At 43.2% G+C, this 25,024-nt stretch overlaps 2 protein-coding genes across 2 annotated transcripts in view; one reads left to right on the forward strand and one right to left on the reverse strand.

Annotated features, from left to right (window-relative positions):
• Positions 1 to 25,024, forward strand: part of PSMD11 (proteasome 26S subunit, non-ATPase 11) — a 41,596-nt gene that overhangs the window by 11,161 nt on the left and 5,411 nt on the right. Inside the window, exons 4-9 of the mRNA XM_025361458.1 lie at positions 8,190 to 8,261; positions 8,660 to 8,717; positions 14,113 to 14,307; positions 20,289 to 20,433; positions 21,247 to 21,307; positions 24,005 to 24,067. Of these exons, the coding sequence (XP_025217243.1) occupies positions 8,190 to 8,261; positions 8,660 to 8,717; positions 14,113 to 14,307; positions 20,289 to 20,433; positions 21,247 to 21,307; positions 24,005 to 24,067 (594 nt within the window). The remainder of the gene's footprint in view (positions 1 to 8,189; positions 8,262 to 8,659; positions 8,718 to 14,112; positions 14,308 to 20,288; positions 20,434 to 21,246; positions 21,308 to 24,004; positions 24,068 to 25,024) is intronic.
• On the reverse strand, positions 19,001 to 19,922 carry LOC112609084 (MIP18 family protein FAM96A-like). The gene is made up of 2 exons (XM_025361459.1): positions 19,560 to 19,922; positions 19,001 to 19,509 (listed from the first exon to the last, which is right to left on the reverse strand). Exons 1-2 carry the CDS (start codon positions 19,841 to 19,843, stop codon positions 19,488 to 19,490), a joined length of 306 nt encoding a protein of 101 aa, XP_025217244.1. The 5' UTR covers positions 19,844 to 19,922; the 3' UTR covers positions 19,001 to 19,487.

Here is a 25,024-nt window from a genome sequence, read left to right on the forward strand (position 1 = left end):
CAGACTAGACCCTGAGCTGTATTAAAGAGTGCCTCTCTGTAATCACTGAATCTTTTCCAACCTTCTCAAAGATAACTGTATTTTCTGCAATTCAGGAAGAGACACATACCAAAATTAAACATCATTCTGTAAAAAGTGGCAGATTCAAGCAGGGTATATTGTCATTGCTTGAATCTGTTTGTAGGAAGAATATAGTTGTTGTTTTTCTTATGGATATATTGATCAGTACTCATTGAGTGCCTGCTACGTGTTAGGCAGTGTTTTAGGTATTGGGGATACAGTTGTAAAAACACAGTCACTGTTGTCATGAGGATTATTTTTTAATGGGGAAGGCAGGCAATGAACAAATATAAAATGTCAGATAATGTAAGGGCAGAATTGCTAGTTGGTTATATGTCTGATTGTTTGCTGTGGCCTCTGTGGGCATGAAAGGTATGAAAGGCCATAGTAGCGTATTGAATAAATGAGAATTTCAGAAACCTGGGACACATGGATCCCACTTTGGAATCATACCTTTTGTAAAATCTGGCTTTAATGATTCTTTGAATGCTGATTTAAACACTATATACTAACTTATTTGTAGAAAATTCGTTTGTAGAGCAGTCTTCAAATTTATGTCTCTGACAAAACTGTTTAATGATAGTATATAAAAAATAGATGGCTATTTTGAATTAAAGTGTCAGTTATTTTAAGGAATATATTAAAAGTTATTTGGGGTATTAGTCTTAACTAACTTTTAAAAAAAATTATACCTTAAAAAACTCATGAAAGTGGTACCATCCTTTGTTTGAAATAGAGTACCTTAAAATAGATTGATCAGTAAATGTTAATTTGAAACTGACTGATAAATGTTGCTTGGAAGGTTTTGGGCAGAAAAGTTGATTATGGAAGCTGCTCCTTTTTGCACACCGAAGTTTCTGAAATTATCCCTCCCCATAACCTAGAGCTCAGTGGGTAGAACAGCATTTTTTTTTTTTTTTTTTTTTTTTGGGCGATGGAGTTTCACTCTTATTACCCAGGCTGGAGTGTAATGGCACGATCTTGGCTCACCACGACCTCGCCTCCTGGGTTCAAGGGATTCTTCTGCCTCAGCCTCCTGAGTAGCTGGGACTACAAGCATGCATCACCGTGCCTGGCTAATTTTGTGTATTTAGTAGAGACGGGGTTTCACCATGTTGGTCAGGCTGGTCTTGAACTCCTGACCTCAGGTGATCTACCCGCCTTGGCCTCCCAAAGTGCTGGGATTACAGGCGTGAGCCACCGCACCTGACCTGCATTTGTTTAATGATCATTTCTCCTATTCCTTTGTGGAAATCCATTCAAGTCATATTTTAGTGCTCTGCTATAGTTCACTAGTAGGATTTCCTGGACTTTGTCATGTGGCTCCCTGACTGGTTAGGCTCTCTCTTAACTGTGGTTGTATGTTGTCATTGTTCATTGCACGTTACATTTATATACATTAAAGACCTTTCTTCCTTTCCTTAGGGTGAAAGGAAACACTTTTAGGCATTGTATCATTTTATCATCAGTGTCATTTTAGTTTTTAGTAAAGGCTGTTTTTGTTTTCATTTTTTGAGACAGCCTTGCTCTGTTGCCCAGGCTGAAGTGCAGTGGCACAGTCTTGGCTCACTGCAGCCTCAAACTTCTGGAGTCAAGTGATCCTCTTGCCTCAGTCTCCTGAGTAGCTGGAACTACAGGCATGCACCACCATGCTCGGCTAATTTTTGTATTTTTATGGAGGGGGGGTTTGCCATGTTGCCCAGGCTGGTCTTGAACTCCTAGGCTCAAATGATCTGCCTGCCTTGCCCTCCCAAGTCCTGGGATTACAGGCATGCAGCACTATGCCTGGCTAAAGCTGATATTTTTGATGGTTAGCAGCTTTGCTTTTATCAAGAACCAGAGTCTTATTCCACTAAGCAGGACTTCTTTTGGCAATTTTTGTGGATTATAGGTTATTTGCTTGTTTTGGAGCAAATTGTGGATCATCCAGATTGTCTCACCTGCACCTCAGACTCAATATGGGCAACCTCAACATCCAGCCATTTGTTTAATTTTGTCAATTCAGCTTTCTTCAGTTTCTCCACCTCTTTCGTATGTATTTGTTCTCTTTTTTTTTTCCCAAGATAGAGTCTTGCTCTGTCACCCAGGCTGGAGTACAGTGTTGCGATCTTGGCTCACTGCAGCCTCCGCTTCCTGGGTTTCAGCAATTCTCCTGCCTCAGCCTCCCAAGTAGCTGGGATTACAGGCGCCCACCACCACACCCGCCTAATTTTTGTATTTTTAGTAGAGATGGAGTTTCACCATGTTGGCCAGGCTGGTCTCGAACTCCTGACCTTGTGATCTGCTGGCCTTGGCCTCCCAAAGTACTGGGATTATAGGTGTGAGCCACTGTGCCCAGCCGTGTTCTCTCTTTACAACTACCATCTAGTTTGGTTCTTAATTATTTTTTATTTGGACTACTGCAAAAACCTCATTCAGTCATTGTCAGAGATACCTTACCAAATAGCCCTCTGATAATTTTATTCCTCTCCCTCTTCTCCCACAACTCAAACCTTCAGCGGCTTTCCATTGCCTGCAGAATTAGATAATTAATGGTTTTCTATAATACAACCTACTGCAACCTACTGCAGTAGTCTAATCTCCCAGGACTCTACTAAGCATATCAAACATGTCAGCCATGTTGGATGCCTGGCTGTTTGCTGAACAAGCCTGTATGACCCTCATGCTGTACTTTTCTCTTCCATAGCCTTATCTCAAGTTCCACCTCCTCTCAACTCTTTCCTTCCTGAGTTTGATGTGGTTTTAACTCTTTCAGTGACTCACATTATATTTTGTACATGCTCTATTTCTGATTATTCTGCCTTGTATGACAATTGCTTTACACTTGCCTTATCTCCTTTACTGTAATATAATCTCACTCAGGTGAAGCACTATATGCCTTGCTGTAGCACAGAGCCTTCCTCATTCCCAGTACAGTTCAAATTCCTTAACCATGGCTACCTCTGACCACATCCACTATACTAGTCTCCTTTTACTTTCTTTACAGCTGTAATTACTGGCCTTATTGCCTTATGCTTCAAACTGTCTGGGGTTGGGACATTTATATACATATGGATTGCTGTCAGCTTGATCTTAACAGGGTTTTTTTCTTTACATTGTTTCAAGTCTTTGCTTACATCTTACATCTTACTTCCTCAGAGACTTTCCTTGATCAGCCTATCTTTTTTTCCTTTTAAAAAATATTTATTTTTTACAAAAATTAGCCAGGTGTGGTGGTGCATGCCTGTAATCCCTGCTACTCAGGTGGGTGAGGCACAAGAGTCGCTTGAACCCGGGAGGTAGAGGTTCCAGTGAGCCAAGATGGTGCCACTGCACTCCAGCCTGGGCAAGAGTGAGAAGAGTGAGACTCTGTGTTAGAGTATACTTATATACTCTAAGTGTTGTATTCCTGGCATTTAGAGTACTTTGGCTTGAAGAAGCTGCATACCTTTTTGTTGAAGGAATGTATGGACTGTGCCTGTGCCTTCCCTATGGTAGATGTGCAGTGGTGTGCTCACAGCTCACTGCAGCTTCAACTTCCTGGGCTCAGGTGAGTCTCCCACCTCAGCCTCCCAAATAGCTGGGACTACAGGTACACACCACGACGTCTGGCTAATTTTTTTTTTTTGTATTTTTAGCAGAGATGGGATTTTGCTATGATGCTTAGGCTGGTCTCAAACTCCTGGGCTCAAGTGATCCTCTGGACTCGGCTTCCCAAAGTGCTGGGATTACAGATGTGAGACACCATGCCCAGCCAGGAAATACTTTGTTGAATTAAGGTCTGAGTTTATTGAATTGAGATGTAAGCATTGGGTGTTGTTACTACATTCGTTTAGGTAACTCAAGGTCTCTGACTTGGGGAAATAGGATATAATTTTTTTTTTTTTTTTTTTTTTTGAGACGGAGTCTCACTGTGTCTCCCAGGCTGGAGTGCAGTGGCGCGATCTCGGCTCACTGCAAGCTCCGCCCCCCGGGTTCACGCCATTCTCCCGCCTCAGCCTCCCAAGTAGCTGGGACTACAGGCGCCCGCTACCGCGCCCAGCTAGTTTTTTTTTTTTTTTTTTTGTATTTTTAGTAGAGACGGGGTTTCACCATGTTAGCCAGGATAGTCTCGATCTCCTGACCTTGTGATCCACCCGCCTCGGCCTCCCAAAGTGCTGGGATTACAAGCTTGAGCCACCACGCCCGGCCAGGATATAATTTTTATTCTTAGTTCTTTTTTCTTTTCAAGATAAAGTCTCTCTCTGTGTCCCAGGCTGGAGTGCAGTGGTGTGATCTTGGCTCACTACAACTTCTACCTCCCTGGTTCAAGTGATTCTCCTGCCTTAGCCTCCTGAGTAGCTGGGATTACAGGTGCACGCCACCATACCCAGCTAATTTTTATATTTTTAGTAGAGATGGGCTTTTGCCATGTTGGCCAGAGTGATCTTGAACTCCTGACCTCAGGTGATTTGCCTGTCTTGGCCTCCCAAAGTGCTGGGATTACAGGTGTGAGCCACCACACCTGGCTTTATTCTTAGTTCTTTTTTAAAATTTTTTGATTGGGTGTTGGGAAAGAATAGACAAGCAAGTCATAGGCGGATGGCTATCATGGTAGTATTGAGACCCAAGGCAAAATGGGAAGTTTTATTTATTTTATTTATTTGAAATGGGGGTCTTGGTCTGTGGTCCATGTTGGGGTGCGGGGGTGCGATTGTAGTTCACTGTAACCTTGAACACCTGGGCTCAAAGAATCCTCCTGCCTCAGCCTCCCAAGTTGCTGAGACTACAGATGTGCACCACTACACCTGGCTAATTAAAACAATTTTTGTAGAGATAGGGTCTTGCTGTGTTGCCCAGGCTGGTTTCAAACTTCTGGTCTTAAGCGATCTGCTTGCCTTAGCCTCCCAAAGTGCCTGGATTATAGATGTGAGTCACCGTGCCTGGTAAAAGAAGACATTTTAGAAAACTGTTAAGACAGCTAGAGTTTTGTGTTAAGGAGTTTGGTACTGAGAGTATGAGGGAGGGGATTTCCCTTGCTTTTTTCTATTTGAGGACTAACAGTAAGACAGATGTATCTGGCCGGGCACGGTGGCTCACGCCTGTGGTCCCAGCACTTTGGGAGGCTGAGGTGGAACGATTGCGAGGTCAGGAGATCGAGACCATCCTGGCTAACCCGGTGAAACCTCGTCTCTACTAAAAATATAAAAAATTAGCCGGGCATGGTGTTGGGCGCCTGTAGTCCCAGCTACTCAGGAGGCCAAGGCGGGAGAATGGCGTGAACCTGCGAGGTGGAGCTTGCAGTGAGCTGAGATTGTGCCACTGCACTCCAGCTTGGGTGACAGAGCGAGACACTGTCTCAAAAAAAAAAAAAAAAAAAAGACAGATATGACAGGGCATGGTGGCTCACGCCTGTAATCCTAGCACTTTGGGAGGCTGAGGCGGGCTGATTGCGAGGTCAGGAGATCGAGACCATCCTGGCTAACACGGTGAAACCTCATCTCTACTAAAAATACAAAAAATTAGCCGGGCATGGTGGCGGCGCCTGTAGTCCCAGCTACTAGGGAGGCTGAGGCAAAAGAATGGTGTGAACCCGGGAGGCAGAACTTGCAGTGAGCCGAGAGTATAATTCATTGTTTCTTAATTAGCGATATACTTTAAGTGACCAAGCTCTCTTCTAGACTAATGAATCAATAGCCCAGGCATTCTTTTTTTTGGTAGGTGGGTGTGGTAAATGATTTATTGAAATATAACTTAGAGAGGAATATTTCTAAGTCCCATGTATTCATTTTTGTGTCCTTTGAAAAATCTCGCTGGGTAAAACTTGCGGCGGGTGGGGGGAGCATTTCTTACCCTTCCAAGTCATGTAGAACTAAACACTTAATATTTCCTTTTGCTAAGACTATTCAGAGAAATATTTTCAGTTCCATTTATATCAAAAATCTTACTTGGAATTTAGCTTTTCAGAGTATAACTCAAAACTCTGCAATTGTGATATAGCTTGCTTTTATTTTAGTTTTTGGTTTTGTCTTATTTTTAGAGAATTTTTATGAGTTCAGTTGAGTTTAGAGTTGGAGATTAGGTAGCCACCAGGGGGCACCAGTGAGGAGTTGTAAAGGTTTTGTTGGTTCTCTTCCTGGTGCATCCTCTGAGTACCATGTAATGTTATCTGTTAATTTATTTACAGAGCTAGAATTTAGGATGTAAAAGTAGAAGATCCTGTCAATTTGGATTATGTCCCTGTAGTTTTTCCTTCTTACAGCATTTCTTTTCTTTTCTTTTTTTTTTTTTTGAGACGGAGTTTCACTTTTGTTGCCCAGGCTGGAGTGCAGTGGTGCGATCTTGGCTCACTACACCCTCCACCTCCCAGGTTCAATGGATTCTCCTACCTCAGCCTCCCAAGTAGCTGGGATTACAAGCATGCACCACCATGCCTGGCTAATTTTTTCTATTTTTGGTAGAGATAGGGTTTCTTCATTTTGGTCAGGCTGGTCTCAAACTCCCGACCTCAGGTGATCCACCTGCCTTGGCCTCCCAAATTGCTGGGATTACAGGCATGAGCCACCACGCCTGGCCAGCATTTCTTAAGAGAACTTTGGATTTATATAAAAACCTGTTGTATTAGCAGTTCTCTGGAGAGCTGAGTTTCTCATTTCATTTCTTTTGGTCTTATGCTCTAATAGCAACCTTAATATAAAACTTGCAGTAACCAAAGTGATAGAAGATCTGCAGTACTTAATATTTACTCTGTCAAAGCTAGCATGTCAGGGATACATGATGGCGTGCTAGACTGTCTAGCATTGAGTGCTGCTTTAAGTCAGTTACTTTGCACCTTACCTCACTACTTAGGTGGCAGATAGGAGTCGGGGTTCAGAGTGCCTTTAAAGCTTAAAAGCGCTTTTACGTGTTAGGCTAATTCTAATTTCTTTTATTTTTTTTTATTAAAGTATTTTCTTTAAGACTAGTCAAAGTGCAGTAGTGAGAAGCAGGGAAAGAGTAGATCAGGAGCTCAATCTGTAACTGACAGTGAACAATCGAGAACTAACTGCTAATACAACAGGTTTTTATATAAATCCAAAGTTCTCTTAAGAAATGCTGGCCAGGTGCAGTGGCTCATGTCTATAATCCCAGCAATTTGGGAGGCCAAGACAGGTGAATCACCTGAGGTCGGGGGTTCGAGACCAACCTGACTAAAATGAAGAAACCCCAACTCTACTAAAAATAGAAAAAATTAGCCAGGCATGGTGGTGCATGCCTGTAATCGTCACTACCTTTGGACCAGCTTTTATTCCCTTTAATACAAGCTAAGTTACTGTACCTGTTTGCTTTAAGAGTGATGATGAATTGATTAGTTGCATTGCTTAGAATCTGAAAGGGAAAAAGCCAGCTGGACCTTTCGAGTCTTAAAAGCAACTGCTAGGAATGAGGCATTAGTGCTTAGGATGAGAATTTCTCCCCTTTATTACCTGTGTATTATACATTACCATTACTATTTCTAGCCAGTGAGAAATCTGTGCTTTAAAAATTCCTAATCTATCATAGAAATCTACATTCCAGAGCTATACATGTTGTTTGGAAGTTCTTGGTCTCTCCTGGGTAGGTAGAAGAGGAGTCTTTTTTTTTTTTTTTTTTTTTGAGACGGAGTCTCGCTGTGCTCCCAGGCTGGAGTGCACTGGCGCGATCTCGGCTCACTGCAAGCTCCGCCCCCCGGGTTCACGCCATTCTCCCGCCTCAGCCTCCCAAGTAGCTGGGACTACAGGCGCCCGCTACCGCGCCCGGCTAGTTTTTTTTTGTATTTTTAGTAGAGACGGGGTTTCACCATGTTAGCCAGGATAGTCTCGATCTCCTGACCTTGTGATCCACCCGGCTCGGCCTCCCAAAGTGCTGGGATTACAGGCTTGAGCCACCGCGCCCGGCCAGAAGAGGAGTCTTGAAGATAGAGCTCTTTTCCTAAAAAACATAATCTAAACACAAAGATATTTTATGTATAAAAAGCCAAGTTGATGCTCCATTATGATATAACTGTTATACATTGAGATACTGTGGATCAGACACTAAATAGAGCAATATGGATAATACGTAAGGAGGGAATTTAAGCTGTTCTCCAAAGCATGGTTTGTGGGAAGAATTTGAGGACATAATGTTGCATGTACTGTCTCTTCTTATTGCAGGTTGAGCTGTGTTTAGAGTGCATCGAATGGGCCAAATCAGAGAAAAGAACTTTCTTACGCCAAGCTTTGGAGGTAGGTTTTACATTGGTACTGATTTCAGGTCTCTAAGCATGAGACAGATGGTGAATGTAAGCAATACCATCCTTATCAAAAGTATCTTCAGCAACTTCGTAATTACCTAAATACCGAAAGATTATTGATGGTAGCCCCATTTATGAGAATTGCCCTAATTGAAGTTTTGAGACAGATTTGCTTCTTGGCTCGGAGTAATAAGCAACAACATGGTAAAGTTAACAGTCATTTGCTGGCTATAATAGGGACAATACGTTGGCTAGATCATCTCTTATGCTGAATTTGATGCTATCATCAGAAATTGCGTATTTAACAGTAACAGTTCTGTGATGTCAATCTTTGATTTCTTTCTGTGGCTTTTTTTCCCCCCTTCAATCAATGCCTTTTCTCTTTCCTAGGCAAGACTGGTGTCTTTGTACTTTGATACCAAGAGGTACCAGGAAGCATTGCATTTGGGTAAGTAAGCTGGTAATAAGTCATCTCAGCTAGCTAAATGAGTGTATTCTAAACCACCTGGCTACTCTTATTAATTACCTGTTAATAATTTATATTCTACCCACTTCTAAGAAGGTTTTAAGGTAGCTTACAGTGCTGCATTTGTCATGGGAAAATGTCATTTGAAAGTTTAAAAAACTGGCTAGAGTTAATCTGTCAAATTTAGAGGACGAATGGGTAGTTTTAAGTTTACTTGAATTTAGAGCAGTAAAATCAATTCCATTTTAATAACTGAAATTTAAAAAAAGTATGTCTATATTTTGCATATAGTACTCTGTTAAATTTCAGATTTAGGTTTTTAAATTGGAAATGTTTGGCTTGCTGTCCTGTTTACTGTATCTGCTTATATCCTTAAAATCTGTTTTAAAAATCAAGAAATTAATTGGGTATAAATATATTTGGAAGCTGGAGTGGCCAGCTGAAGCCTTTCTCCTGTGTGGCCTTTAAGCACCTTGAAATCTTCCCTGCTTTTTTTAAATTTTATTTTTATCTATCTATCTATCTATCTATTTATTTATTTATTCTTTTTTGAGACAGAGTCTCACTCTGTTGCGTAGGCTGGAGTGTAGCAGCGCGATCTCAGCTCGCTGCAACTCCTGCCTCTCAGGTTCAAGCTATTCTCCTGCCTTAACCTCCTGAGTAGCTGGGACTACAGGCATGTGCCACCGTACCTGGCTAGTTTTTGTATTTTTAGTAGAGATGGGGTTTTGCTATGTTGGCCATGCTGGTCTCAAACTCCTGATCTCAAGTGATCTGCCCACCTTGGCCTCCCAAAGTGCTAGGATTACAGGCATGAGCCCCCGTGTCTGGCCACTGCTTGCTTTTTATGAGTGGGTAGATCTGGACTATTTTTTCCGAACAAAAGAACATGGATGGCTCTTATGATCTATTAGGTTGAAGAGTTTCCAACATTCAATTTTTGGACTGCAAAAGTGGCAATTTCATATGGTTCAAATAGTAGCATTTAAAAAATAACTTTAATAAGATATGGTTCACTTACCATAAAATTCACTTTTAAAGTGTGTAATTCAGTGGTTTTTAGTATATTCACTAAGTTGTACAACCATCACCACTACTTAATTTCAGAATGTTTTCCACTGGGCGTGGTGACTCATGCCTGTATTCCCAGCACTTGGGGAGGTCAAGACAGGCAGATTGCCTGAGCTCAGGAGTTTGAGACCAGCCTGGGCAACATGGTGAAACCCCATTTCTACTAAAAATACAAAAAATTAGCAGGACGTGGTGGTGCACACCTGTAATCCCAGCTACTTGTGAGCTGAGGCAGAAGAATCATTTCAACCTGGGAGGCAGAGGTTGCAGTGAGCCAAGATTATGCCACTGCACTCCAGCCTGGACGACAGAGCGAGACTCCCTCTCAAAGAAAAAAAAAAAAGTTCTGAAATTTTTTTCTTTCTTTGGAGACAGAGTCTCGCTCTGTTGCCCAGGTTGGAGTGCAGTGGTGCGATGTTGGCTCACTGCAACCTCTGCCTCATGTGTTCAAGCGATTCTTCTGCCTCAGCCTCCCAAGTAGCTGAAATTACAGGCACCTGCCACCATGCCTGGCTAATTTTTGTATTTTTTAGTAGAAATGGGGTTTCACCATGTTGGTCAGGCTGGTCTCGAACTCCTGACCTCAAATGATCTGCCTGCCTTGGCCTCCCAAAGTGCTGAGATTACAGGTGTGAGCCACTGTGCATGGCCTCAGAACATTTTTATCACCCTAGAAAGAAACTTACTATCCATTAGCAGCCCTGGGCAATGACTAAGCTATTGGTATATTTGTAGATTTGTCTGTTCCGGGTATTTCTTATAAATGAAATGATACAATATTTGTTTCTCTGTGATTGGCTTCTTTCACGCAGCATTATGTTTTCAGGGTTTATGTTGTAGCATGTGTCAGTACTTCATTCCTTTTTATTGCTGAATAATAGTCCATTGTAAGGATATATCACATGTATTTATCCATTCATCAGTTGATGGACACTTGTGTTGTTTCCACATTTTAGCTCTTAAGAATACTGCTATGAACAGGTTTTATGTGGACATGTTCTTCTTCTGGGTATATACCTAGAAGTGGAATTACTGTGTCATATGGTAACTGATGAGCTGTTTAAGGAGCTGCTAAGCTGTTTTCCAAAGTGGCTGCACCATTTTATATTCTCTTTAACATTGTATAAGGGTTCCAGTTTTCCATATCCTCCCCAACACTTTTTTTTTTTTTTTTTTTTTTTGAGACGGAGTCTCGCTCTGTCGCCCAGGCTGGAGTGCAGTGGCCAGATCTCAGCTCACTGCAAGCTCTGCCTCCCGGGTTCACGCCATTCTCCTGCCTCAGCCTCCCGAGCAGCTGGGACTACAGGCGCCCGCCACCTCGCCCGGCTAGTTTTTTTTTTTTGTATTTTTTAGTAGAGACGGGGTTTCACTGGATTAGCCAGGATGGTCTCGATCTCCTGACTTCGTGATCCGCCCGCCTTGGCCTCCCAAAGTGCTGGGATTACAGGCTTGAGCCACTGCGCCCGGCCTTTTTTTTTTTTTTTTTTTTTGAGACGGAGTCTCACTCTGTCACCCAGGCTGGAGTGCAGTGGCCAGATCTCAGCTCACTGCAAGCTCCGCCTCCCGGGTTTACGCCATTCTCTTGCCTCAGCCTCCCAAGTAGCTGGGACTACAGGCGCCTGCCACCTCGCTTGGCTAGTTTTTTTTTGTAATTTTTAGTAGAAACTAATTTTTAGTTTCACTGTGTTAGCCAGGATGGTCTTGATCTCCTGACCTCGTGATCTGGCCGTCTCGGCCTCCCAAAGTGCTGGGATTACAGGCTTGAGCCACCGCACCTGGCCCTAACACTTGTTATTTTTTAATTTTAGCCATCCTAAATAGTATTTCATTATGTTTTTGTTGTGCATTTCCCTAATGACTGATGATACTGAGCATATTTTCATGTGCTTATTGCTCCTTTGTATGTCTTGTTTTTTTTTTTCTTTTTCAAGACAGTCTTTATCTGTCACCCAGGCTGGAGTGCAGTGGCGTGATCTTGGCTCACTGCAACTTCCACCTCCCGGGTACAAGTGATTCTCTTGCCTCAGCCTCCCAAGTAGCTGGGATTATGGGCACATACCACCATGCCCAGCTAATTTTTGTATTCTTAGTAGAAATGGGTTTTCACCATGTTTACCAGCCTGGTCTTGAACTCTTGACCTTGTGATCTGCCCGCCTTGGCCTTCCAAAGTGCTAGGATTACCGGCGTGAGCCACCATGCCTGGCCTTTTTTTCTTCTTTTCTTGAGACAATCTTGCTCTGTCTCCCAGGCTGGAGTGCGGTGTCATGATCTTGGCTCACTGCATCCTCCACTTCCTGGGTTCAAGCGATTCTCCTGCCTCAGTCTCCCAAGTAGCTGAGATTATAGGCGTGCAACACCATGTCCAGCTAATTTTTGTATTTTTAGTAGAGATGGGGGTTTCATCATGTTAGCCAGGCTGGTGTCGAACTCCCAACCTCAGGTGATGCGCCCGCCTTGGCCTCACAAAGTGCTGGGATTACAGGCTTGAGCCACTGCGCCTGGCCTCCTGTATATGTATGTCTTTGGATAAATATTCAGATCCTTTGCTTATTTTTTAATTGGGTTATTTGTGTTTTTATTTTTTAGAAACAGGGTCTCACTCTGTTACCCAGCCTGGATGGAGTACAGTGGTGCAATCATAGCTCACTGCAGCCTGGAAATCCTGGGCTCCAACAATCCTCCTGCCTCAGTCTCCTGAGTAGCTAGGACTATAGGCGTGTGCCACCACACCCAGCTCCTGTTTTTATTTTTTATTCTGAAGTTCTTTTTTTTTTTAAAGTTTATTTTAATGTCGGGGGTACATGCGCAGGTTTGTTACATAGGTAAACTCATGTCATGCAATTTGTTGTTCAGATTATTTTGTCACCCAGGTGTTAAGCCTAGTACCCATTCGTTATTTTTCTTGATCCTCTCCCTCCTCCCACCCTATGATAGGCCATAGTGTGTGGCGTTCCCCTCTGTGTGTTCATGTATTCTCATCATTTAGCTCCCACTTATGAGAACATGTAGTATTTGGTTTTCTCTTCCTGCTTTAGTTTGCTAAGGATAATAGCCTCCAGCTCCATTCATGTTCCTGCAGAGGACATGATCTCATTCTTTTTTATGACTGCATAGTATTCTGTGTTATATATGTACTGCATTTTCTTTATTCAGTCTGCCGTTGATGGGCATTTAGGTTTATTTTTTATTCTGTATACAGGTCCCTTACCAGATACATGATTTGCAATTTTTTTTTTCCTTTGTTCTGTGGGTTGTTTTTTTCCTTTGATGGTGTTCCTTTAAGTACATTTTAATTTTGATGAAGTTATGTTACCTGTGTTTTGTTTTTGTTGCTTATGCTTTGGTGTTATATCTAAGAAACCATTGCCAAATCCAAAGCCACAGGGATTTATTTCTGTTTTCTTCTAGAAGTTTTATAGGTTTCACTCTTAAATTTAGGTCTTTGATCCATTTTGAGTCAATTTATGTATATGGTGTAAGTCTGTTTGAATTTGATATTCTAGTTTGAGATGGGGGAGTCAGGGAAGAAGGTGTATTTGGAGAACATTGGTATATCCAGAACTCTTTACTTCCTTCATCAACCCTGGTGCTCAGTGTTTCTTTTCTTTTCTTTTTTTTTTTTTTTTTTTTTGAGACGGAGTCTCACTCTGTCGCCCAGGCTGGAGTGCAGTGGCCGGATCTCAGCTCACTGCAAGCTCCGCCTCCCGGGTTTACGCCATTCTCCTGCCTCAGCCTCCCGAGTAGCTGGGACTACAGGCGCCCGCCACCTTGCCTGGCTAATTTTTTTTTGTAATTTTTAGTAGAGACGGGGTTTCACCGTGTTAGCCAGGATGGTCTCGATCTCCTGACCTCGTGATCTGCCCGTCTCGGCCTCCCAAAGTGCTGGGATTACAGGCTTGAGCCACCGCGCCCGGCCTCAGTGTTTCTTATATAGCCTTGTGATTGCTGGACAAGAAGAGAGCAAGATTGTGTCTTTCTGAACTGGATAACTAGATTTAGCATTTTATAGGTAGAGATTCCCACTGTATTTAAATCTTAGGAGTAAGCTTATAGGACTCTTGGCTCTAATATTGTCCTCAGGAAGCAGAAAACTTCAAAGAGTTGTGTTTTTCTCTTGGAAGATAGCACATTAGTGGAAAATTTAATTATTGCATGGGGTCTAGAGGTAACCTTTTTTGAGTTTAGGCTTTTTTTTTTTTTTTTTTTTAAATCCTGAGTGTTATGAGGGTGGGAGAGTGGGCTGTTACAGTATTTAGCTATTAAGCTGATGGCTAATAAAGGAGAATGTATCTTTTCTTTTTTCAGGTTCTCAGCTGCTGCGGGAGTTGAAAAAGATGGACGACAAAGCTCTTTTGGTGGAAGTACAACTTTTAGAAAGCAAAACATACCATGCCCTGAGCAACCTGCCGAAAGCCCGAGCTGCCTTAACCTCTGCTCGAACCACAGCAAATGCCATCTACTGCCCACCTAAATTGCAGGCCACCTTGGACATGCAGTCGGGTAACAGACGTAGCTATTCCTGGGATGTGTTTTCTTAAAGCTCATCTTATTTTGGCCAGGTGTGGTGGCTCACGCCTGTAATCCTAGCGCTTTGGGAGGCTGAGGCGGGTGGATCACGAGGTCAGGAGATCGAGACCATCCTGGCTGACACGGTGAAACCCCGTCTCTACTAAAAATACAAAAAATTAGCTGGGCGTGGTGGCAGGTGTCTGTAGTCCCAGCTACTTGGGAGGCTGAGGCAGGAGAATGGTGTGAACCCGGGAGGTGCAGCTTGCAGTGAGCCGAGATCGTGCCACTGCACGCCAGCCTGGGCGACAGAGCGAGACTCCGTCTCAAAAAAAAAAAAAACAAAAAACTCGTCTTATTTATAGGTGGAAGGAATCGGGGATTGGGGCTGGAGAATAAAATTGGCTGATTTGGCTCTAGCTTCTTCAAAGCACCAATTTGAAAGCTACCTTTCTAACTGGCAGCTCCCCTCCTGTTAACTGCCTAAAATGTATTAAGAACATACCTATCTGTACTAGACCAGGCAATCTGACTATTAGAACCAAACTTAGAGAGGTCGCACTTAGAAGACTCCCTTAACTTTCCTCTTAGCCACTTACTCAGAATAGTAGCATTTTCCTTTGGGATTGGCCTACCCCAAGTCTGTTGACTCTTGGAGATCTTTGTAAAGTTGGTTGAAGTTGGTTGACTTTTCCAAAGGGCTTCAAATCAGGGCTGAAGAATGATAACCCGATTTCAGCTGAGTGTGGTATGTGGTTTTCCGATAGAGTGTGTGAATGTGGGGCTAGGAAGCCATGGATTGGCAGGTGGAATACTTTCTTTTGTATTCAGCAGTTTTTTTTTTTTTTTTTTACTGGAGGCATCATTATTGAAGGAATGTTGAAATTGGAGGCAGAAGTCTAGTTTAATTAAGTGCTTGTGTTACCTCTCATCTGTAAAAGATAATGCCTACTTGCCTCATCTGTCAGGGATGTAGTGATCCAGGATCAGGCTTTCTTAGGTTGACATTTTGTTCTGCTGCTTTCTAGTATGTGACTTTGGGCAAGTTACTTAATTTATGTTTAGCTCATCTGTAAAATGGTAATAATTGGCACATGATAGACCCTCATTAATGTTTGTGTTGAATGAGTGACAGTCTAGTTTTTTATTTTGTTTTTACCTTTTTTTTTTTTTTTTTTTTTGGAGACAGGGTCTCACTCTGTTGCCCAGGTTGGAGCACAGTGGTGCAATCACAGCTCACCACAGCCTCAACTTCCCAGGCTCAAGTGATCCTCCCACCTCAGTCTCCTGAGTAGCTGGGACTACAGGAGCGTGACACCATGCCAAGCTAACTTTTTGTAGAGATGGGGTTTTGCCATGTTGCCCAAACTGATCTTGAACTCCTGGGCTCAAGCAATTTTTCCACCTTGGCCTCTCAAAGTGCTGGGATTATAGGCATGAGCCAGCATGCCTGGCCTTTGTTTCTGTTTTTTTGTTGTTGTTGTTTTTTTGAGATGGGGTCTTGTTTTGTTCAGCTGCCCAGGCTGGAGTGCAGTGGCGCAGTCTCGGCTCACTGCAACCACAGTCTCCTGGGTTCAAGTGATTCTCCTGTCTCAGCCTCCCGAGTAGCTGGGATTACAGGCACCTGCCATCATGCCCAGCTAATTTTTGTATTTTAGTAGAGATGGGGTTTCACCACGTTGGCCAGGCCACCCGCCCGCCTCTGCCTCCCAAATTGCTAGGATTATAGGCGTGAGCCACTGTGCCTGGCCTGTTTCTGTTTTTAACAATAAACTTCATGTGCCATCCATGACACTCAGAGTGCTGATATGGCCCCTATTAACTAATGTGTTTAGCAAAGCAGTATACTGGTTCTTGGGGATTATTTTATTTATTTGTTTTTTAATCATACTTATTTTTGTGTCTGGCCTGTTCTCCCTCTATACTGGGAGATGTGGAGAAATGGAGATGTGTCTCATTTAATTTAGCAGCATTAATAGTTTGTTGGGTTGTTGAAGGGACTTCCCTTGGCTACAGAGAAGAACAGATATTCCTTGAGGCCTCTATACTTAACAGTAGTAGAAAAAGGATCTGATTCCCAGAAACCCAAAGTGGGAGGTTTTTTGGATAGGCCGAAAGGACGCATCACTCAATAAATGGTGAAGTCAGAAGGCTCCTGCTGGTATTGAGTTCTTGGGATCATGTGTCAGCAGCGTCGTCCTTTGACTCTAGTGTGCCAAATACTTTCTACATGTATCTTGATGTGAAAGATGCTGGGAAGCAGTTGTGGTAAACAAATGGATGGGGCTCAGTTCTGTAACTTCTTAAAGGGCTGGGGCAGAGTTAGAGCTAATATACACAAATAGAGAATTTTAGGGTTTAGATGCCTCCCAAGCTTGGAAAGAACTAATTTTTATGTTATCCCAAGTGATAGCATAGGTTGGCAGTAGTAGCAGGTTCAATCAAAGTTAAGCTCATTGGGAGCAACTCAACTTCTTAAGCAGTAGAGGATTGGTTAGGTCAGCTATGGTATATCAGTCATATATATGGTATATGGTGTATCAATCTGAAATACTGCTTAGCCATGTATAATTGAGTTCATGGATTTGGCATTAATGTGAGAGCTGTACACTGAGTGCATTTAGGCAAAAGCACATCCATAAATGATAAATATTTGAAATGAAAATATAAGACGTTGGATTCCGTCTCCCCCGCCCCATGACAGTTGCATAAATATAAAACTATCAGGCTTAGAAAAGCTATCTTAAAGTAGTTAATATTATTAAAACAGGTCATTCAGGCAGTCTAGAGATGTTTAGGTCAACTCCCTGACATGGGCATGTGATGTCATGGAGGATAAACATGGCCTTTTCCTGTAGCTCCAAAAGATAGCAGGACTGGAATGATGGTGAGAAGCATGGAAGAAAGATCGTACAGTATGTGTTTTTCAGGTCCCTTTTAAGTTGGGTCTCTAACTCCTTTGGGAACTTATATTGGCAATATGACATTGAGCTGGGAGGTCAGAGACCTGGATTCTCATCTAATCTCAGCTCTCACATTGCTAACTGTGGGGACTTTGGGCAGGTTTTTTTTTTTTTTTTTTTTTTTTTTGAGATGGTCTCACTTTCTCACGCATGCTGCAGTGCATTTTCGCTGTCACAGCTCACTGTAGCCTCAGCCTCCCAGGCTCAGGTGATCCTCCTACCTCGGCCTCTCGAGTAAGTAGCTGGGGCTACAGGCATGTGCCACCAGGCCTGGCTAATTTTTTGTAGAGATGGGGTTTCACCATGTTGTCCTGGCTGGTCTTGAGCTCCTCGGTTCAGGTGATCTGCCCGCCTTGGCCTCCCAAAGTGTTGAGATTACAGATGTGAGCCACTGTGCCTGGCAGAGCAGGTTCTTTATCCTTTCCTGACCTCATCAGTAAGTTGATGGAATTGATGTAGAGTTTTTTTTCTTTTTTCTTTGAGACGGTGTCTTGCTTTGTTGCCTAGGCTGGAGTGCAGTGACATGATCTTGGCTCACTGCAACTTCCACCTCCCGAATTCAAGTGATTCTCCTGCCTCAGCCACCTGAGTAGCTGGGATTACAGGCGTGCACCACGAAGCCTAGCTAATTTTTGTATTTTTAGTAGAGATGGGGTTTTGCCTTGTTGACTAAGCTGATCTTGAACTCCTGACCCTCAAGTGATCTGGCTGCCTTGGCCTCCCAAAGTGCTGGGATTATAGACGTGAGGATTACAGATGTGAGCCACTGTGCCTGGCCGGTTTTTTTTTTTTTTTTTTTTAAAGACAGAGTCTTACTCTGTCGCCCAGGTTGGAGTGCTATGGCATGATCTCTGCTCACTGCAACCTCTGCTTCCTGGGTACAAGAGATCTTCCTGCCTCAGCCTCCCGAGTAGGTGGGATTATAGGCACCCACCACCATGCCTGGCTGGTGGTGTATTTTTAGTATAGACAGGTTTTTACCATGTTGGCCAGGCTGGTCTCGAAATCCTGACCTCAGATGATCCTCCTGCTTCTGCCTCCCAAAGTGCTGGGATTACAGGCATGAGCCACCACGCGTGGCCTTCTTTTTTTTTTTTTATTTAAAGAGACAAGGTCTGCTGAGTGTGGTGGCTTACACCTGTAATCCCAGCACTTTGGGAGGCCAAGGTGGGTAGGAGGTCACTTGAGGTCAGGAGCTCAAGACTAGCCTGGCAAACATATGGTGAAACCTGTCTCTACTAAAAATACAAAAAATTAGCTGGGTGTGGTGGCAGGTACCTATAATCCCAGCTACTTGGGAGACTGAGGCAGGAGAATTGCTTGAACCCAGGAGGCGGAGGTTACAGTGAGCCGAGGTTGCGCGACTGCACTCCAGTCTCAGTGACAGAGCGAGACTCTGTGCAAAAAAAAAAAAAAAAAGACAAGGTCTAACTCTGTTACTTAGGCTCAAACTCCTGGGCTCAAGCTATCCTCCTGTCTTAGCCCCTCAAAAGTGCTGAGATTACAGGAGTGAACTCCCGCACCTGGCTTTTTTTTTTTTTTTTGAGACGGAATTTCACTCTTGCTGCCCAGGCTGGAGTGCAGTGGCGCAATCTCGGCTCACCACAGCCTCTGCCTCCTGGGTTCAAGTGATTCTCCTTCCTCAGCCTCCCGAGTAGCTGGGATTATAGGCACGCGCTACCACACCCGGCTAATTTGTTTTGTATTTTTTTTTTTTTCATTACAAGAATCATCTGCTTATTTATTTTACAGAGTAATGATTTGAATTGAGTACATTTGGGCACAGTAGATATTTGACACGAAAAGTAGTTGTATCAGAATGAGCATCAGAAAAATAGCAACTCATCTTACACATAACTAGAAAATATTATTCTGTCTGATCATTTAAGTGTTACAAATCCTGAGAATGTTATACATTGAACAAATTAGGTACTACCTTATCATTAAATCTCGCTTGGAAAGAATCTTTTAAAAAAATGCTCTGAGGTACAAATCACCTATGTATTAAACATGAGTCTTTGACATTATACAAAGAGTTTAAACAAATATATCAAACAATTACAGGCCATTGGCTCTTAAAACAGCTATCAGTCAGGTTCAAGGACACACTGTTCCACAATTTCCTGTAAGTTGGGGTTTTCCATTGCTGCTGCCACTCGCTGTTTGTCATTTATCTGCTTATTGATGTCTTCTTCTGTTGAGTGGGTTCCTTCAGAAATGTAGATTTCCAACTTATGTTTAAATGGTAAACATCGCTGAAGTTTTACTCTTAAGCACAGCCCAATAAGAGTCGCCAAAGAGCAATGAGGTACTGTTGGCGTGAACCTGATAATAACCAGATATTCTTCATTTATCTCCTGAACTTCCACACAACTTTCTGAGACCACTTCCAGTTCTTCTAAAGTATTGGGCTTTTCTGGGTCCCGGATAGTTCTAATCAAATCATAAACCTCTAGCGCTTTCTCTTCCATGATCTGTGGCTGCCGGGCAGCTCCCGGCTCAGAGAGGCCCAAGAGCCACAGGACTCTGCTCAGCGTCCAGGAGAGCAGCCCGGACACTGGCTGCATCCTCACGCTCAGCCATCCCTGGCGACTGTCCCACTCGCGCCACTGTCTCTCAGCAGCCTCGGGATTGATCAGCTTCCTGGTCTTCTGTTTTGTATTTTTAGTAGAGATGGGATTTCTCCACGTTGGTCATTCTGGTCTTGAACTCCTGACCTCAGGTGATCTGCCCATCTCAGCCTCCCAAAGTGCTGGGATTATAGGCGTGAGCTGAAACTATGCCCGGCCTTTTTTTTTTTTTTTTTTTTAAGAGATGGGGTCTTACTGTGTTACTCAGGCTCGTCTCGAACTCCTGGGCTCACGTGATCCTCCCGTCTCAGCCTCCCAAAGTGTGGGATTTCAGTTGTGAGCCACCGTGCCCGGTTAGGTAGATTTCTAAGTGCCTCCCAGCTGTGATCTTTTATGGCTCTATTATTTTATATGTTCTTATTCCTTTCTTTTCAATGCCCAGGTATTATCCATGCAGCAGAAGAGAAGGACTGGAAAACTGCGTACTCATACTTCTATGAGGCATTTGAGGGTTATGACTCCATCGACAGCCCCAAGGCCATCACATCTCTGAAGTACATGTTGCTGTGCAAAATCATGCTCAACACGTAGGTGCACCTTAACTCTGGACTACAAGAACTCAGATCCTTCAGCAAGTCTGTTTGCCATGGCAGAGATGGCCTGAGCAGGGAGTTTGGCCAGTTACAGAAACAGCAGTAGCTGCAGCCTCTAGGACTGGCTGAGGTAGAGCAGGAGGATCAAAGGTGGTCCAGAAAACTTTGGCTTGCTAGTCTTTCAGAATCAGGGAGACATTTTAGAAATCCCCTTCCCAGCTCCTCTTGGAGAATTCTCCTCATCCTTTAAATACTCTGTCCTCATAGGTGCAGAGCACAGGACAGAGGGTCAGGAAATAGCTTACAGATCAGCCAGTACCAGCCAACTGAGCCACCCAGAATGAGGAAGGAAGGGTTAAGGAGAAGTTTGAAAAAGTGAACAACAAAAGTATGACAGACCTACTTACAAAGAAGTCTACAGAATTATTCAATTCTTTTGGGAATAAATGAAGTATTGACTAAGAACTCTCTTTGGATCTTTGGATTACGTAAGGGCTATGTTTTAATAAAACCTGTTACACTGGGATTTGACTTAAACTTACAGTTCTGCTTGTTGGGTCTACGGCTTTTGGTAGGTTCAGTTCAGCTTTCTAATATTGGAGTTTTTCTACTCTTCAGGCTGAACTGTGGCCCAGAGTGGAGAAAACCTAGCTTTTGCAATGTGATGGGCATATGGGTTTAGGGGTTGGGCTGATTATCTGTGCGGGCAGAGTCTTCAGTGGAATTCTGTTAAAAAGAAATTTGCCCAAACCTACCTTTAGAAGCATAACATCTGTAGCAATTGACCAAGTATGTCTTTTTTTCTAGCCCAGAAGATGTCCAGGCTTTGGTGAGCGGGAAGCTTGCACTTCGGTATGCAGGGAGGCAGGTAGGGACTCCCTTGACTGCAGTTCTGCTCACTCTGAGGCCAGCATGTTTTCAGAGTCACGACGTTTGATGAGACCAGTGCTCTTCAGGTCTTCATACTACTCTCTTCCTTCTCCCCCACTCACTTCTTTCCCTTAAACCCATTCAATGTGTTTCCTAGACTGTTAAATTCTTAGCCTGGAAAGTCTGCATTTGGAGCTCTTATGGACATCAGGTGGTTTGAGGGACTTAGGGAACTGAACTGTAGCGTTTGCATTGACTTAGTTTGCATTTGGCTTTGACCAGAAGATTTATCTACCATGAGTCTGACTTGTAATTTAACATACGCAGAGTATGAAATCTTAGGTTCTCCATGTCAGGAGCCTGGTAACATCTGATGCATATGTGCTTTAGAGAGGTCTGATTGCTTGGTGCAGAAACTACGTTTTGAGATTTACTTTTGTGCTTCTCAGATCAGTACCTTTCTACTCATGCTTTGAATTTTGGGTGTGGTGTAAAAAGAGGCCCCTTTTTTGTGTTACGTTAATGCCCAAGTAGGTATGAGTGTGACTTCTGAGAGCAGACAGTTAGGACCTATGCAAAGATGATGTCTAGACTGTCTCCTCTTTGTATTTTGCTTGATTATCACTAGTAAAGTAAAAGTAATCTTTCTGGATTTCAACCGCAGTTGTCTCTAAACACAGACTGATTGGCTGTCTGTATAATCTCACTGTCTCTGGAGGAGTGGCCACATAGATGGTTTCTTCCCTCTCTACAAGTGGCCCTAATTGGCTTTTTTTTTTTTTTTTTTTTTTTGAGTTGGAGTCTCATTCTTTCATCCAGGCTGGAGTGCAGTGGCGTATCTCAGCTCACTGCAACCTCCTCCTCCCAGTTTGAAGTGATTCTCCTGCCTCAGCCTCCCGAGTAGCTGGGATTACAGGCATCTGCCACTATGCCCAGCTAACTTTTTGTAGTAGAGATGGAGTTTTGCCATCTTGGTCAGGCTGTCCCAAACTCTTGACCTCAAGTGATCCGCCCACCTCAACCTCCAAAAGTGCTGGGATTGTAGGCGTGAGCCACTGCATCCAGCCATGCATCTTACAATATAGTAATAACCAGTACTCTTGAGGTCAAAACCAGGAGCTGACCTGAAACTTTTGCTGATAAAAAGCCAATTAGGGGCTGGATGTGGTGGCTCATGCCTGTAATCCCAGCCCTTTGGGAGGCAGAAGCAGGAGGATCATCTGAGGTCAGAATTTCAAGCCCAGCCTGGCCAACATGGTAAAAACCTGTCTCTACTAAAAATAAAAAATTAGCCGGGCGTGGTAGTGGGCGACTGTAATCCCAGCTACCCGGGAGGCTGAGGCAGGAGAATCACTTCAAACTGGGAGGTGGAGGTTGCAGTGAGCCAAAATAGCACCACTGTACTCTAACCTGGGCGACTCTGTCTTAAAAAAATAATAAGAAGAAAGATGCACGACTCTCACTATAACTAGAGTTGAGACAGGCTCAGGGACATCAGGTGTTCAGGACATGGTCAGGTAGCTCATCAGTGGTGGAGCTAGACTTTGAACTAGGGTCATTGGCTCTAAGTTCCAGGCTTTTCTCATTTTGATACTTTTTTCTGTCTATAGGACAAATGCTGGAGACAAACACACTAATGATTAGCCTTGTACCATTTAGTCTACTGTGTAAGACACACTGTTCTTATTTAAGTATGTAGGCTGATAAAAGAGCAGCGTCTCTTAGTCTCTTGCACCTTGATGTTAGCTTTTAAGCAGAAGATAGGCTGATCTCCCAGAAAGATGAGTGTTGTAGATTTTTTGCTGAGGGGAGACTTGATAGCTTGGTCAAGTGCCTTTTTTAACGAGGTTAGAAGTTGTTCTCAACTATTGATTATACCTTCATCACTCTGTGGGGTCTTAACATTTGGTGTAATATGTTAATACCTCAACTTTGATGCCGCAGCCTTTTTTTTTTTTTAAGATGGATTCTTGTTCTGTCACCCAGCTGCAGTGCAGTGGCGTGATCTTGGCTTACTGCAACCTCTGCCTCCTGGGTTCTAGCAATTCTCCTGCCTCAGCCTCCCAAGTAGTTGGGATTACAGGCACCCACGACTACGCCCGGCTAAGTAGAGAGGGGGGTTTCACCACGTTGGCCAGGCTGGTCTCGAACTTCTGACCTCAAGTGATCCACCCACCTCAGCCTCCCAAACTGGTGGGATTACAGGCGTGAGCCACCGTGCCCAGCCTTGATGCCTCAGCCTTAATGAGGTAGACCTTGTTCAGTGCCTTGTTTCAAATGTAGCAGAATGAATCTTGATAAAGCACAGATATAATAGGGTTTAAGGGCAGGAAGGAGTTTGGGTGGATGTGGCAATAACAAGCCTTGGAGGAAGGGGGAGAAAATCACAGTTCTCTTGTCATTTTTCCTTTTAGCTTGTCATCTCTAGAGAATGCTGTATTAGGGTCGGTCTGTTTGGAAAATTTCTGTTTCCTAGTATTCTTAAGTTATTTCAGGTTTCAAAGGGAAACATGTTGGCATATAGTGGTATTCAGTACTTGGAGCTCTTCTTTCCAGGCATCTGAAGAAGAATGATGGTGGGGCGGGTTCTTCCTTAGAGCAGAAGTTGTGTGGACACAGCATACTGCTTATGAGACTTGGGTAAATGTTAGTGTGCAGAATAGATCACTTTCATGATTTGTCTCTTTATTCTCAGACAGAAGCATTAAAATGCGTGGCTCAGGCTAGCAAGAACAGATCACTGGCAGATTTTGAAAAGGTGAGCATGACATTGGGTTGGTATGGAATGTGGGTGGAAGAGAGGGACATTTAAGTACTTCAAAACACACTTTTAAAAATAATTATAGTTTCACAAGAAGTTGCAGATGATTCCATGTATCCTTCACCTAGGACAGTGTTAAAACCAGGAAATAGTTAAGCACTTTCGTACAGTGAAACTTACTGAGTTGATATAAAATATATATTATTTATACATAATAACTTTCTATTTCAAAAGTTCTGTCCTTTCTTCACTTTGATTTTTCACAACACACCTATCTATTATCTGTGTTCTATGGTTAAGGGAACTGGGATTCAGGAGGACACTCAAAGTCACACAGCATAGTGTCAGAGTTTGACTCTAGGCCTGGTGCTTGTTCCACATGACACAGTTGTAGGCATTCCTTCAGTTCCGGAAATGCCAGGTCTGCTTCTCCTCTGTGGATAGAAGGGAAGTCTTGATGTGCGTACTTGGACCCAAAGAAACATTCTCAGGATGATGTTCCAGGCTTTCTTTAACTCCGGTGCCTTTTGCTCATTGTTTGGGAGTTTTGAAAAGGGAAAAAAGCCTGTCTGGGCATTAGGGTGAGAATTGTATATTCTTTTCTGAACTTTTCTCCTCTTAGTCTGAGTATAATGACCAGCTTAATAAAAACAAAACCTAGATCCAGAAAGAAAAACTTAGTGTGGATGGAGAGTAGACCATGTGGCTTTGACTGTCCCTAAGATTCACCATCTTCCTGGAGGGCTCTTGCCAATTCCTGTTGCCTCTTACTTGGCACGATTTGTCTGCTTCCCTTAACACCTTGTAGCACAGCTGACATGAGGCTGGGATGTTGAGACCATTATTGATGGTCAGTAAATCACAAAATACATGGTCCAGATCATTTTATCCCAATGTCTGGGATGTTTGATGGGACATTTTTATTCCAAATAGTTCCTTGGAAGAAGGATTCTG

Source organism: Theropithecus gelada, chromosome 16 (genome assembly GCF_003255815.1).
Source record: "Theropithecus gelada isolate Dixy chromosome 16, Tgel_1.0, whole genome shotgun sequence".
Lineage (NCBI taxonomy): Eukaryota > Metazoa > Chordata > Mammalia > Primates > Cercopithecidae > Theropithecus > Theropithecus gelada.